This window comes from Mus musculus, chromosome 8 (assembly GCF_000001635.26).
Source record: "Mus musculus strain C57BL/6J chromosome 8, GRCm38.p6 C57BL/6J".
In the NCBI taxonomy this organism is placed as follows: Eukaryota; Metazoa; Chordata; class Mammalia; order Rodentia; family Muridae; genus Mus; species Mus musculus.
In genome coordinates this window covers 80,794,708-80,810,466 of record NC_000074.6, presented here as the reverse complement: position 1 = coordinate 80,810,466, position 15,759 = coordinate 80,794,708, and the positions used below count along the sequence as shown (strand labels likewise).

The window sequence follows — 15,759 nt, the reverse complement described above, 5'->3', positions numbered from 1 at the left end:
GTAAACACGCCACAAAACAAAACAAAACAAAACACTTGACAGGAAGCATGCTTTTTGTATTTTGCTGAAAACTCAGAAACAAACATACACATTTTACCACAGAAATATATATTTTGGATTTGGTAGGTGAACAAGAAATGGAATTGAGAAATCCAAGGGTTTTAGCAAAAGATAGGGTTTTTTCAAATGTTTTTATTATGTGTAATTAATTTGTATGTGTGTTTTTTTTTTTTAAAGATTTATTTATTTATTATATGTAAGTACACTGTAGCTGTCCTCAGATACTCCAGAAGAGGGCATCAGATCTCATTACGGATGGTTGTGAGCCACCATGTGGTTGCTGGGATTTGAACTAGGGACCTTCGGAAGAGCAGTCGGCACTCTTAACCACTGAGCCATCTCGCCAGCCCCTGTATGTGTGTTTTTATGTGGAGCCTTGTGCACGTGTGTGCAGGTCCCTATGGAGGCTGGGAGAGAATGTTGTGACGTCTGAAGCAGGAATTACATGTGAGCGGTCTGACCTGGGTGCTGAGAACTCAGCTCTGGTCCTCTGGAAGATCAATACTCACTCTTGACTCCTCAACATCTTTCCAGCCAGAAGTTGAAATTAAAACAAAACAAAACAAAAAGAATCAAGATTGCTGTTAATGTTTTGATGAGCTTTTTGTTGTTGTTGTTCATTTTGGGCTTGGTTTAGTTTTGAGACAGGGCCCTGTATAGCCCACGCTGGTCTTAGATTTACTCTGTAGCTTTGTGTGAACTTTTCTGGGGGGAAAAGGGGTCTATTCACCCCAGAAAAGTACCAACCATGAACTGAAGATGTGACCCTCCCAAGTCTAACAGGGTGAACCAGTGTGCTTAATTAGGGTTACTTAAAGGCGTACAGACACTTTGCAAGCAGGCAAGTGATTATACCATTGAAGAAAACGTCTCTTTCTTTCCAGCAGTTTTAGCTGTCAGTCAGTCTTTGATGATGACTGGGTCCTCAGGAGCCCTTGCCGTCCTCTGTGGCTCCATGTTATAGGCTCAGGCCTGTGTAGAAGCCTATAGACAGTCACAGCTGCCAAGAATTATAGAGGGTAATGGCCATGCCACAGCTAGGAGACAGCCTTGTAAGCATAGAGTTTGACCTTGAATGAGATGCTTCTATTTCCATTTCCCAAATGCTGAGATCTCATGCGTGAGCCAACATCCCAGGTGCTGGGTTCATGCTTTCTAGGCATCCACCCTGACAACTAAGTTACAGCCCAGCCCAGGACAGACAGGGGTTGGGATATATTGCTACTGGTCACTATGTAGACCGGGCTGACCTTGAATTCAGAGATCTGTCTGCCTCTGTTTCCAATTCTATTGGCATTAAATGTGTGTGCCACCACATCAGCACCATTTTTTTAAAATCCCCGTTTATATAGACAAGTCCATTGTTTTCCCAATAGCAGTGGCAGTAACCCAGGTGGCATGCATTTGTGGTGCATAGTAGGCACCCCAGTTTACAGTCGAGCATAGTTTAAACCTCGATCATTGTAGGTCTCATCCTTTGGAGCCGGGCTTTGTAACAAGATGCTGTCTCGAACATGAGTTACAGAATTGTCATTTCAAGCTGTAATGTCCACATGACAGCTTCAGGCCACAGCAGCCAAATCTAAGTGAAGTCAGAAAATCAGCTCTCTGTTTGTGACAGTCACTAATGTTCTGGTTCTGTCGCTCAGTGCCTCCTCTGGCCTGTTTGGGACTCATGATGATGCTTGTACCCTGTGGCTCTGTTCAGCCAGATTGCCTGGGTCTCTACCTGGGCGTTCAACCCACCTCTGCCTTTGAAGCCGTTTGACTTTGTGGTAGTTGGTGGTCTTTGGTGGCCATCGTTAGAATCCCTCACCTTCCCCACACTTGGCTAGCCTGCTTCCATCCAGGCCGAGCATGTATGTAAACTCTGATACTTCAGAAGTTCACCGGACAGTTGGGAGCCAGGAGCCTGGAGCCAGGCATTGGTCTGCAGTTTTTTCCAGTGTATTCGTCTGTTTGTATTACTAAGCTAAAGTTAGCACAAATGGGACAAGGCTAGAAAATGGTGCGCCTGGTTTGAAAACAGGAAGTTTTAGGCTTCTGTGTGTGTGGAACAGACGGCTGTAATGATAGAGCTGGAGCGTGGAAATTCCCACGAAGCCTGCTTTTTCCTGATTTTGCTCGAGGAGAGAGGGTAATACTGCTTCCTGGAAAACAGTCGAGCACACGTTTTAAAGCACACGGCTCGCTTTTGTCCTTGTTCACGGATAATTTGTTTTTGTCCATTTCATTTACACTTGGAGCAGTATTTTGGAAATGTAGTAGTTTTAATGGAGAAAGCAAATCCCTAGGCACGTACTTGATGTTTTCAGACATTTAGACATCTGAGTGTATGCCCTTTAACTGGCATAGCCTTTGAAGACAATGAGAGCATTATGGATGTTGGATGGGGGAGGGGAGCGATAGGCTTGTCTATTTTAAGTGTCCCCAGCTTTGCTGGCTTGTTTGTTTTTAACCCCTGTATCCAGTCTTCAAAACCAAGTCTCTGTCTAAGCCATTTCCTGACTATGCTGCATCCAGATGTATCCTGGAATTCTATATCTGAGAGAAACATTAAATTCATTCACTAATTGCAGAGGAACAAAATGGCATTTCCAGGCGGAGGCAGCACAAAGTTCTCACTTTATGTACACCATGCCTAGATATTTTTTTAAAAATGTATTTTCTTTTTCAAAGCCTTTTTAGACATAAACTCAAAATATATAACATTTTCCATTATAAAGGCAATAAATGGAAGATCTATGGGAGAAAAAATGAAAGGCCTGTATACCTTGTCTGAATATCTCATCCCAGTTACAGACTCGTCATGGTTAGCATTGGGTTTTACATGCTTTCAGATCTTTTCTCTAAACTTGTTGACGTGCACACAAACATAATTATTTCAGACAAATGGAGCCATACCTTCTATACAACTCTGAAACTTTGGTTTTATCGTTCTGTAGTTGAGACAAGGTCTCAGCAGTCTAGGCTGGCCTATAATTCATTTGATAACAGCCCAATCTAACTGAATTCCTGCAATCCTCCTGCCTCAGCTTCTCAGGTAATGGGATCACAGATAGACAAGAACCATGTTCCCCCCTCCCCCTTTTTTCATTTAACAGTTATCTTGCAGGGATTATCATATATATTTTCCATGTTTTTAAAATGGTTTGCATAGTACACGTATTGCATAATTTAACCATTTTCCTGTCCTTGAACGTTAGTCTAACTCCTGTCATTAAAAAATCCAGTGTTCAGGTTGGAGAGCACTGACTGCTCTTCCAGAGGTCCTGAGTTCAACTCCCAGCAACCACATGGTGGCTTACAACCATCTGTAATAGTATCTGATGTCCTCTTCTGGTGTGTCTGAAGACAGCTACAGTATACTCATATACATAAAATAAATAAATAAATCTTTAAAAAAAATCCAGTGTTCTTAGTCAGACATGGATACACATTAATCATAGCACTCAGAAGGTAGAGGCTGGCAGGATTACACAAAGAAACACTCTTGAAAAAACAAATAAACAAACAAAGATAATTCAGTGTTCTCACTAGCCTTGGTGGCCAACACTGCAGTCCTATCACTTGGGAGGCAGATACTATTAGAGGCTAGCCTGAGCTACATGAAACTGCCTCAAAAGGCTAACCCAAACAACAAACACCCTATCATCTTTATGACAGTTTACAGACTTCTGAGATGATATGTAAAGTTTGCATTGAATCCATCAGAGAACTCTCAGTTCATTGTTTTTCCCTACAGAATATCAGGTGTGTAGTACCTTTTAGTAGACTTCAAAACAAAACAAGCCTTCCTGCACTCTGTCCTCAACACCTTCTCAGGGTGCAGACTAATGAGAGATCTATCACCATTTGCATCTTGTCCCCTGAAACTTGGTTAGGCTCTGGCAACCAGTGAGGGTCCCAGAGAATTCTCCCTAGCTTCTGTAAGCAAGTGGAGCCGTGGACAGGTTCTGGAGTTGCTGTCTACCAAGACACAAACGAGCAGGAAACAGCAAGTGCCTTTACAAGGACGGGACTTGGGGGCTTGCTTTATTTTGTTTTGTTTGTTGTTTGTTTGTTTTTGAGACAGGGTTTCTCTATGTTCCCTTGACTGTTCTGGAACTTCCTCTGTAGACCAGACTCGTCTCCAGTTCACAGAGATCCACCTGTCTCTGCCCCCCCCCCCCACCAGGGCCGCCACCTCAGGGCTGAGTTGGGGGCTTAAGTGAAGGTCTTGACCTGGAATTTGAAGGAAGTTGATCATTGGAAGAGGAATGAAGTGTGAGAGTGTGGAGGGGAATGCTCAGAAGACAACCTGGTTTGGAAGATGCAAGGTCATGTGCCGTCCTGGAACTGACACTTGGACTGCACTAACTTCCTATCTCTGATTTCTTTCCCAGAGATCTTCTAATCAAGTTCACTGGCTCTCTGTGGTGATTTTGATGGGCAGAAAACACTAGATTGTCTATATCAAGGCTTTCAAGACCTTAGTAATTTGTTAATTGTTGTTGCTGATTCAAAATAATTGGAAAGGAAAGGAAAGGAAAGGAAAGGAAAGGAAAGGAAAGGAAAGGAAAGGGGAAAGGAAAGAGGAAAGGAAAGAGGAAAGGAAAGGAAAGAAAGGCCCCTCGTGCTTCGAGTTGGAGAAGCAGTTCCGAGGCGTTTGGACCCAGTGCAGAGTTTGGAGGTCAGCTACCCCACGTCCACCGAGCACAGCACATGTATACAGCATGATGCAGTTGCTGCTCTGAAGGAATCACTTCCCTCCTGTAAAACAGAATCCTCTGGTTATTTGTAACCACAGAAGGCTCCTAGAACAAGTGTATGGCAGAGACAGTGGTTTTCTTTAAAGCTGAACATAGCATCACTTGGGGTAATTGGGCACGTTCTATAAACTTGCTAATTGCATATAGCAAGTGATGGTGAGGGGCTAGTCCAGGTGGGAATTCTTATGACAGGGCTCCATCTGTCCTTTGTGACAGTGTGTTCCAGACTGCTACCCTAGTAGCTGAGAAGCCTGTTTTCAGATCTTGCCAAAGTGTGATAGGCCTGCCTTGAGCTTAGCATAGCCTAATTTGCTTAAGTGTAGATGTGCTTATACGGAATTCTTTTCAACTGAAGTTCATAGACACCTCCCAAGTGTGTAGAGGTTGAAAGCAAGTTAGTTGAAAATTTATGGAGCGCTATCTTCTGACAGTTCTTGAGTAGGCCAGGCAGGTTATGCTCAGACCAGTGTCCCTGTGATGTGTAGGTCATATGAGGATGTCCATATTGTCCTAACTTCAATGGGCATACCTGCTTCTTCATCAATGGGTGATACAAGCTCCCTGGGGAGCAGGGGGATGGGAGCGGAGGAAAGGTACAGAGACAAGGCTTCCCAAAACCCCCAAGTAATTTGGATTAAGAGTACCAAACAGCATGCGACTGGGAAGGACGTGAGGATGGAGGGTCCCAAGCTAGCTTGGGGCAAGCTAGTTAGGGGATGGTTCAGAGAGGAGGACTGAGCTGAGTTCGGGGTGGCTTATGTGCTCAGAATAGCATCTGTTACAGGGCCAAAGGCGGAAAAGAAGACACACCGAAGAGGATGGCAAACCTTTGAGGAGATACAGGTTGGGTTATTATGAATTTGAGCTCTCTCCCATGTAGACAGCAGACAGATAACCAGTAAGCAGAGGGCACCGATATCAGAGGATGGTACATCTAAAGATTCACTAAAGTTGGTACTACATTGATTATTGGGCTTGAAACTCGAGTCATTGTTGTAAGACATGATGGCCACACCGTAAGTTGTTATGTAATTTTCTCAGCTAACCTTATGGATACTGTTTCATTATCATGGAAGTCTAATAGTTAAAATGGTTTTTCATGAGATTTTTATTTAAAGTTGATTTGAGCATTTGCTTTGAAGGTTTCAAGAAAACTCATCTGCTTTGACTGTTACTCAAGCAAGACTGGGAGGCAGTGTACAGCTGTCTCTGGGGCTCCCGAGACAGCAGGGTAAAAATAGGACAAACTTTAAGAATCCCAGATATTCTCAGATAACAAAGACTGGTTTATTGGGGCCTTTTTTGTGCTTGGACAAAACAGAGAAGCCTTTGTGCTGTGATTAGCAAGGGTGCTGATGACAGATCTCCTGTCAAGCATCAGGCTTTATTCTATGACTAAATGGTGCTTTGTCCCGCCATCCAGAGAACCTTTGTATGTGCCTTGTTAAAGTGTGAGTTTATGTAATTGCTTTTGTTTTTCCCGTTTCATTGGTGCCAGATTCAATGAGAGTGACTCATTTTGTGACCGAGACAAACATTCACATTTAGACCATGTTAAAAATAAACAAACAAGAGGCAGGTGCTGCCTGCCTCGGTTCTGCATCTCCGGGCTGCTGTTTCCTGTCTCAGGAGTTCAGGTCTCAGGTAGTGGCTACTACTCAGCTCCCGTGGTCACTGGTCCACTGTGCCCCAGGGCAGTTTCTAAAGGCCTTTTGGATGTTGGTGACAGGAAGGTCCAAATTAGGAAATCTGGTTAGATGGGAAGTAGAAAGTGATGTGTACAGTGTCTCAAAGGCACACAGGAAGACGACAGTCCCAGTCTCTTCTGGCTCTGTAGTTTTCCCACCACACAGCAGTGGTTTGGAGCAGTTACTTTACATGTGTTTTTCACACATATGCCTCATTCAGGGGCTCTTTTTCTCACAGAGAAGACGTTTGGAAAGCACTGATCAAATTTTAATGAGACCATGGAGTGCATTTAATAGTCCCCAAACTGTACAACTTTATTTCCCTTGGGAACTCTGAAGGTGGCCCAGGAAGGAAAGGCCTAGAAGGTTGGGAAAGAAAACAATGGGTTTTTGGAAAGAGAACATACGAAGAGTTTGGCCTCCCAAGACAGACGTGATAGTTGATGAAAATGTAAGGGAGGACGGGTAGAAAGTTCGCTTAAAGGATTGTAGGCAGAGTGGGAGAGATGTTCGCTTGAGAAAGTACTTAGCAGCCAAGTGTCGGGCCTTGAGTTAGATTCCCCAGAGCACATGCAAAAGAGCTGGGCATAGAGGGGTGTGCTTATAAACCCAGTCCTGGAAAGAAAGGTTAGCAGAGGTAGATCATTGGGGCTCACAGACCAGACAGCCTACCCTCCTTAGTAAGCGCCAGGCCAGTGAGGGACCAAACTAAAAAGCAAAACAAGATCAAGGTTGAGCATGTATGTGTGCATGGGTGCGCACACTCTCTCACACACACACACACCCACACACACACACACACCTATAATGGTTAGGTGAACTGGGCACACCCAGCAGTGGGCTGGTTCGGTATGGGGCTGATGACCCTACACAGCTCAGCAGCCTTGGTGGCCCTCGATGACTTGCAGTCTAGAGATTGACACCTGCACCACTGACCCGAGCCACTGGGGAATGGATGAATTATGTTCAATGAATTATGTAGTAAGGCATTTCAGAAAGATTTCCTTGCGAGGCATTAAAGTTTTAGAAATCATTTCTGTATTTAAAGACAGAACCTCTTCAATCTGGGGGGTGGAGGGCACTAACCAGAGAAAGGCTCCTCTGCATAAATAATACTGTTTTCTGACTTTCTGCTTCTCCGTTGCTGTATCAGGCTTAATACTTATGGATGCCTTTATAGGTCTCAGGGCAGAGTCTTATGTGTGCTACCACACCTTGCAAAAGGTGATAAATTTTCTACAATGGCTGTTGTTCATTTGAGTTAGATGAATGGACTTTTGTCATGCAGTATCATGTGTATCTATAATCTTGTGACTTCCCAGTACATGGAACATCCACAGAGCTCCATGCCTTTCTTCTTGGCCACCTTCGTTACTTCCTTTGAGCAGGACTAGGACAGAGGTTGCTGGAGCCTCCGTTGCCACCCCAGACCCTTTGGCACATCCCTAGCACCACCATCCAAATCTACATAAAAAATGCAGTTAGTGTGGAGGCTAAACCCAAAGTACGTGCTAGAGAAATGGCAAGTCTGTGGTGCTCGGCAGCTCTGGGGCACTGCCATGTTGCCTCTGCTGGCTTTAAACAGTAGGTGCTTTCTGATGAGCACACAACTATCTATGGGTGCTGATGAAGACACAGGAGGTCTTGAGTTAGGGTCGGCTCAGGCTTGAAGCACAAGCATGAAGTTCACTCTTGGTCTGATGAGACCATAGAAGACCAAACTCCTATTGGATGATGGACAGACTCTGAAAACACTGTAAACCCAAGCTGACTCTATCCCCACTCGTTACTGAGGGACAAGCACTTTGTATAGGTACAGTTTTCTAAACCAAATCATTGATGCAATTTAGTGTGGCGCTAGGTGACATGAACTGTGGCCATGAATAATGCCCCCGAGAGCTACGGAAACTCGTATCTCTGTCCTCCCAGCTCACAGGGCGCCTTCTTTGCATCACCTCATCTCTGGTGTTCATTCTGGAGCGTCAGTGTGTCTTAGAAGGTGACCAAGACTTACTGCCTCTTAATATTTAGCTGTCTATGCCAGAAAAAATCACTCAAAGAGCAGTGACGCTTTTGGGGGATCCAGGGCCATATTTGGGGGTATAAAAGGTGACTAGACTGTCAGCCACCTAGACCTGCTTTACCTAATGAATATAGGGTTTAGGAAAGGTGGCTGTAAGCAATGTTACAGCCTCCTCTAAAACATTCTTTTTAGGTTTAGGTATTTAAGTTTATGTGTTACATGTTTTGCCAGCATGTATGTATGTATGTATGTGCATCATATATATACACTGGTGCCCTTGGAGGCAACAAGAGCGGTTGGATCACCTGGAAGTGGAGTTACGGGTGGTTGTGAGCTATCATGTGGGTGCTGGGAACTGAACCTGGGTCCTCTGTAAGAGCAGCCAGTATTGTTAACTACTGAGTTACCTTTAGGATAACTCAGTCCTCAGCCCTCTTTAGGAATGGTATTAAAGATCTAGATGAAGGAACTATTGAGTATAGATCCCGATTGCATGCATGCGTGTGTGTGTGTGTGTGTGTGTGTGTGTGTGTGTGTGTGTGTGTGTGTGCACATGCTAGGAAGAGACGCATGACAATTCAGGAATACAGATCTCTGTGATTTCACAACAGCAGACTGGCCATTAGAGTGATAGCTCATTGCTAGCATCTCAGGGAAGCAACCAGGAAAACATCCAAGCCCGTCTCTCCCTCCCCCATCGTGTCACTCCTGAGAAAACAGAATTCTACGTTTTAATGTCTGTCAGTCTTATGAAGAAGCACCATAAGTGTATTCTTTTGTACCTAGGGGTGGGGGACAGTGTGTGCGTGTATGTGTGTGTGCGTGTGTGTGCACTCACACACGCTCATGGAGGCTCAAAGAGGACATCAGGTGACCTGCTCTATCTTATCCCTTTAATACAGAGGACTGAACACAGAGCTACACTGGTGGCCAGAAAGCCTCAGCAGCCCTTCTTGTCTCTGCTCTGTGTGGCAGGAGAAAGAGAAGCACATATAGCCATGTTCAGCTTTTTTATGTGGGTGTTGGGGACCGGATGGAGCTCAAGTCCTCGTGCTCTCATGGCAGCCTCTTCCTACTGAGCCACCCCTCCAGCCCTTCTTTGACATGTTAAACTATGGAAAACCATTTTTTAAAGTGAAAAATAACCTGCAGCTTAAAATTTTCCACTAATTTTCAGTAGCCAGTTAAGTGCTCATACATTCACATTGTTATATACTTTGACCCCTTCTCTAGAACTAGTCCACAGTCTGTCTCTGGATTTAGCTACTGTAAACGGTTCATATAACAAGACGGCAGTATCTGCCCTTTGTGGATGGCTTCTTTGTCTTAGCATGATATCTGTCCTTGTCCTTTGGCTGATACCGTTTCCCCAACGTTACTCATTAAAATGATTTTATATTTGGTTCCATTTGCTGTGTCATAAGAGAACTGAGACAAGATACTACAACTTTTTTTTTCAGACAGTACATTCATAAAGTTAGCTTAACAATTGTGCTCCACCACAGAATGTTTTGACCTGACAGCCAGTGGCTATTTCACTTGTTTCTAGGCGTGGAAGAGAAGGTGGTTTGTGTTGCGCAGTGGCCGTTTGACTGGAGACCCGGATGTCCTGGAGTATTACAAAAACGATCATGCCAAGAAGCCTATTCGGATTATTGATTTAAATTTATGTCAGCAAGTTGATGCTGGGTTGACATTCAACAAAAAGGAGTTTGAAAACAGCTATATCTTTGATATCAACACCATCGACCGGATTTTCTACTTGGTGGCAGATAGTGAGGAAGACATGAACAAGTGGGTCCGTTGTATCTGTGACATCTGTGGATTCAATCCCACAGAAGAAGGTACGTCCAAGGTTTTGTTTTGTTTACATTTTTAAAAATTTATTATATGTGTGTGGGTATTTTGCCTGTGTGTATGTCTATGCACCACAAGCATTGCAGTGGCTGTGAAGACTAGAGGTGGCCAATGAATCCCCTGGGACTGAAGTTACAGATGTTCTGAGTGGTCATGTGGGAGCTGGGAATTGAACCAGGGTCCTAGACCTTTTCAGCACTAATCCATCTCTCCAGACCCAGAGTTTAAGGTTTTGTTATCCAGTTAGTGCAATCATTTTTCTCTTTTTTTGGGGGGGGGGGCGGGGCGGGAGGTTGTAGTTTTAGAAATGGTACAAAATTGTTATTTCAGTTATATGCATCAATATTTTTCTTTTACAATCGGAATTTGACATTTTGAGCAGGCACTGAATGCTTCAGGCAGTTTAGAGAGAAATGCTACAGGTTTTGAGAGACTTAACTGATATGGACCAGTCTAAATAACTGTCTTCGTGAAGAATTTGGGGAGGGGAGTGGCGTGTGTGTGTCACAATGTGAGTGTGGGGGTCTGTCTGGGTGGCAGGTGCTTTACCTGCAGAGCACCTTGTGCCATAGGCTGTGACATACACAGGCTGTGCTCTCACTGCTCCCCACAGCCCACCCCTCCCCAGCTTGAAAGCAGCAGGAACATTTTTAATAGCAGAACTCCATAGTCCTTAAAAATGGGTGACCAATATATTTGGGTACTTTGTGTTTTCGTAATCAAGTATGAAGGGTAGAAGACAGTGAGCTCATTTATAAACCATTATTCAAATATGGAATTGTGGTTTGTGAGCTGGACACCAGAACATTGCTAATCACAAACCCTTTGTATTTGGTCCCTAAACAACAAAATCCCTCGTAATTTCAATCTCCCCATACTTCCTACAGCTTATAAACTATATCAAAGTAACTATATCTAAGAACTATATGTAAGTAATGGCTTTAAAATCAGCCATTCCTCATGCATTTGCAGTACATACCTTCACTGTATCTCAAGACAGATGTGGACTCTAAACAGCAGAGCAGAGCTTTGTAGCAGTAATCCCCACCATTCCATGTGCTAGAGTGAAAACCGGGATGTTTGTGCACTATGTGGGTGCAGTGCCAGCAGTGGTCAGAAGAGGGCATCAGATCCCGTGGAACTGGTTTACAGACAGGATTTTTGTTGGTTTTTTTAATGTGTGGGGGTATTTTGCCTGCATGTATTAGTGTGTGTCACATGTATGCCTGGTGCCCGAGGAGGCCAGAATAGGATGCTGGGATCCCTAGGACTAGAGTTACAGACAGTTGTGAGCTAGGTCTTCTGGAAGAACAACCAGTTCTCTTGACCGCTGGGCCATCTCTCCAGCCCCTCTATCAGCAATTTTCTATTCTCTTGTCTCCAACCATCCCTCATAACTACTCCCGAAAGAGCAATGGCTTCCTTGGCCTTTGTTAGGTCTGTCTCTCAGGCATGTGCTCTCCCTTTCCAAGACTGAATATGCAGTGTTCTTGTTTCAACAGTTGGCTGATACCTTGTGACACTTTTTTTACTATTTGAATTTCAAGCCAGATGTGGGAAGAAATAGACTCTGCTTGGACAGCACTGTCTGAGAAAATCAGTCTCCCGATCCCTCTGAGAATAACTAATTTTCCCTCAAAACAAAAGGAAAGGGGAAAATTCTGACCTGTGTTTTGATTCCAGGAACCTCTCAAAATATCATTACCATGTTATTTCCGCTGCCCCAGGTGACCACTGCTATTATTGAATACTCGGAACGCTGGCAGGCCCTCCTGTTTTTAAATTCTAGCTCACTGAACTGTGTGCGGTTCCTGCTAAGGTTTTTCTTTAGTGGATTTGGGGGTAGAAACTGGGGTTCTTTTGTTTTTCTTGGAAATGTGCAGATTGACTTTTTATTTTGGTTCGGGCTCACCAAGGTGGAAGCTGTTAAATTTGCTAAACAAGCACTAGGAAGCCCAGCCAGGGCTGCAGGAAGCTCACTGACATCTAGCAAAACCTCTGGGCTAAGTTTAGGGTATGAGCTTAAATTGCTTTTCTCAGAGTGTCCAGATCATGGTAGTTTAAATTAAAAGAAAATGCAATTCCCGATTTGAGGTTCTTGCCTTTAGTAAGATAAACTGATACTTAAGGAAAAAATATATAGACTGAGAATATCTCAGCAGTGTGTTTGTCTAGCGTGTACAAAGCTCTGCGTTTGATCCTCAGAACAGCATAGATGTGACATAATGGTATATGCCTGTAAATGTCAGCACCTAAGAGGTGGAGGCAGGAGGATCAGAAGTTCAAGGTCTTACAAACATAGAAGACCGTTTCTCAGAGGTGGAAAGAAAGTGTAGGGGGTTGGGTGGGTACAAGGATTTCATCTTTTCTATAACACAGTAGTCACCAAGGGCTTCTAAATTTCCTTTGACTGAGTCTGGAGAGATGGCTCAGACATTAAGATCACTGGCTGCTCTTCCAGAGGACCCCGGGTTCCATTCCCAGCAATCACGTAACAACTTAAAACTGTCTGTAACTCCAGTTCTGGGGACTCAATACCTCCTTCTGACTTCTGCAGGCACCAGGCAGGTACACAGACACACATACAAACAAGGAAAAAGACAAAACGGAAACCAAATAAACAAGCAGAAACCCGCCCTTCACATAAACTAATAAGTAAAATTTACTTTGAGATTTTTTTTTTTACTTTTTTTTTTTTTTAATGAGACAGGATTCAAACAGAGGTTCTCTTGCCTCTGCCTCCTGGGTGCTGGAACTTAAACTGTGCGTCGCCACGCCCAACTCTTTTTACGTTTTTATTAAGACATCCACTATTACTATTGTGTAGGCATAGATGACCAGTGCATTGCTTAGAGGTTTTCTATGTCTACATTTGTACATGGATATACGTGAGTGTGCTTTAAAGGCCAAGCTCAGATCAAGAATTTCAGGATTCACATTCCAGCAAAGAATCCTTTTCCTAGAGAAATCCTAGAGAAATTTCCTAGAGTAGATTTGGGATAATTTTGTTTTGTTTCATTTTAAGATGTATGTATGTATGTATATGAGTACACCGTCTCGCTCTCTTCTTGCACACCAGAAGAAGGTATCAGATCCCCTTACAGATGATTGTGAGCCACCAGGTTGCTGGAAATTGAACTCAGGAGCAGTCAGTACTCTTAACATCTGAGCCATCTCTCCAGCGGGATAGTTTTAACTTCTGTCCCCAGTCATGAATTTTGCCTGTTTTAAATCCTCTAAAAAAAAAAAAAAAAAAAAAGAACCATGGAGTCTGGCTTACCTCTTCCATAAAAGTCACCATGTTGAAGTATGTGGTGGGTTTTTTTCCCCATACAGCACTCCCTCACTCCTATTACTCTCATACAATATGGGTCTATTTGAATATCGGTAAATGGACATTTCAGTTGTTCTACAAAGGTCTGACCATTCTTACGTGTCTTTTTACAACAAACAAACAAACAAACAAACAAACAAAAAGATCCTTTTTTAGTGTGTGTGTGTGTGTGTGTGTGTGTGTGTGTGTGTGTGTATACAAAGGTGCTAGGGAGGCCTTGAATCTAGGATTCCTACTAGGTAGTTGGAAGCTGCCTAGTGTGGATGTCAGGAATTGAACTCAGCTCCTCCCAAGAGCCGTCTCTCTAGTCTGTTTTGTCTTTGGATAGACATTAGCTCTTAGTTCTTTTGGATACATGCCAATGAGTAGAACTGCCACGTCATAGCGTATATGCATTTTAGCATTTGTAAAACATAAATGTCTTCAAAGCCATTGTACCAGCTGCTGTCCTAACAGTGTATGGCAAATAGAGTTAGCCCATATTGTTAGTGACATTTGGCATTAGTCAGTGGTTCATCTTGGCTTTCCCAGTAGCTGTGTACTGGCAAGTTCATGATTTATTTTGTGTGGGTTTTTTTTTTTTTTTTTTTTTTTTTGAAAAGCAGTTCAACTAGAAAGATTATCTCTTCTGTTTGGCTTTCTTGCAAAGTTTTAGTTGCGATTCAGTGGGACCCCTGTGGTGGGGTCCAAGCTCATAGAACCCCAGGATTTCCATGCCATAGAGCTCTGGATAAAAACAGTGCTGTTTGTCAGCATCCCCGAAGGATTAGAAAGGTATTTGAAATGTGTGAGGGACAAGAAGCTTGGAAAATTGAGACGTTTGTACTTGAAACCCAGTAAACAAGTTGGGAAGTGCAGGCATTCAGGGTCTTGCCTGGCTGATTAACAGTGGAGGCGGCGGCAGGGTGCCTCACTGACAGCAGCTACTACTGCAGTGTCTATTTATTATCCATTCATTAGACTGATTGACCTTTTAAATTTCATATATGTATGGAGAGAGACAGACAGAGACAGAGAGACAGAGAGAGAGAGAGGGAGAAAGGGAGAGAGAGACAGAGAATGCGCGCGCAAGAGAGTGCCCACTTGTGTGGGGGTCCCAGGATACCCTGCAGAAGTTATTTCTCTCCTTCCACCAGGTAGCTCCTGGGGACTGATCTAAGATAGCCAAGCTGGCAACAAATATCTTTACCCGCTGAGCCATCTCACTGGCTCATTAAAGGTTTCTTATCATAAGTTATAGGTTTGACATGACGTTTCCATTCACGTACGTAATGTATTTTGAACGTGTTCACCACCACACAAGACACCTCTCTTCTCTTGCCCCCTATTCTTGTGGAGCCCTTATACATACCTTTGTATATCACACGAAGCGTGACATACCTAAGTAGGAGAAGCCAATAGTAGGGCGAGGGCTCCTGTGAGCCAGTTCACTTGTGGATGTGCTCATCACCTCCCCCTGCACTGAAGGCTTGCCTGCTGGAAGGCCTCGCATTAGCTTATTAGCTTTCTAAGTAAGTTTCAATTAGGAGTTTGCTCCAGTGGCTTATTAGGCCTTTAATGGATGCTAATTATACTCTCGGTGCATTCTGAGTTAAGAATTGGGAAATGATTTTACATGTGTAAGCAAACCTTGAGCCAGTGTTTGTTTCTTAGAAGAAACTTAGAGAGAGCAGTAAGTCAGAAATCAAAACAGGACTGAGACCAGAATGATCTATACCACTGGGCTTGTCGCCCAGAATTGGCTGAAGTCCCATGCCTGTAAGGCCAAGCAGGAGTCTACTTTGGGCCAGTATTGACTCTCGCAGGAATCTTAAATTTGAGATTATTTAGACACAATTCAACAAATTTTTAAATTTACATTATCCACGTGTGTGAGCGTCCGTGCTTGTGTTCATGTGTGCCACGGGGCATGTCAGAACGATATATACTTCTCTCCACCCTGTGGTTCCAGGGAATGAACTCAGGTCACTGGGGCTGTGGCATGTACCCTTACCTGCGGAGCCATCTCACTAGCTCTGCACCATCCAATTTTTATATCCACATACT

At 43.7% G+C, this 15,759-nt stretch overlaps 1 protein-coding gene across 10 annotated transcripts in view; it reads left to right on the top strand.

Moving 5' to 3' along the window:
* Positions 1–15,759, top strand: part of Gab1 (growth factor receptor bound protein 2-associated protein 1) — a 116,089-nt gene that overhangs the window by 70,053 nt on the left and 30,277 nt on the right. For 8 of the 10 annotated variants that reach the window (NM_001301298.1, XM_006530676.3, XM_017312576.2 and 5 more), the window contains exon 2: positions 10,072–10,366. The exons of the other annotated variants lie outside the window; for them this stretch is intronic. In NM_001301298.1, the coding sequence (NP_001288227.1) occupies positions 10,072–10,366 (295 nt within the window). The remainder of the gene's footprint in view (positions 1–10,071; positions 10,367–15,759) is intronic. 10 annotated transcript variants of the gene reach the window in all.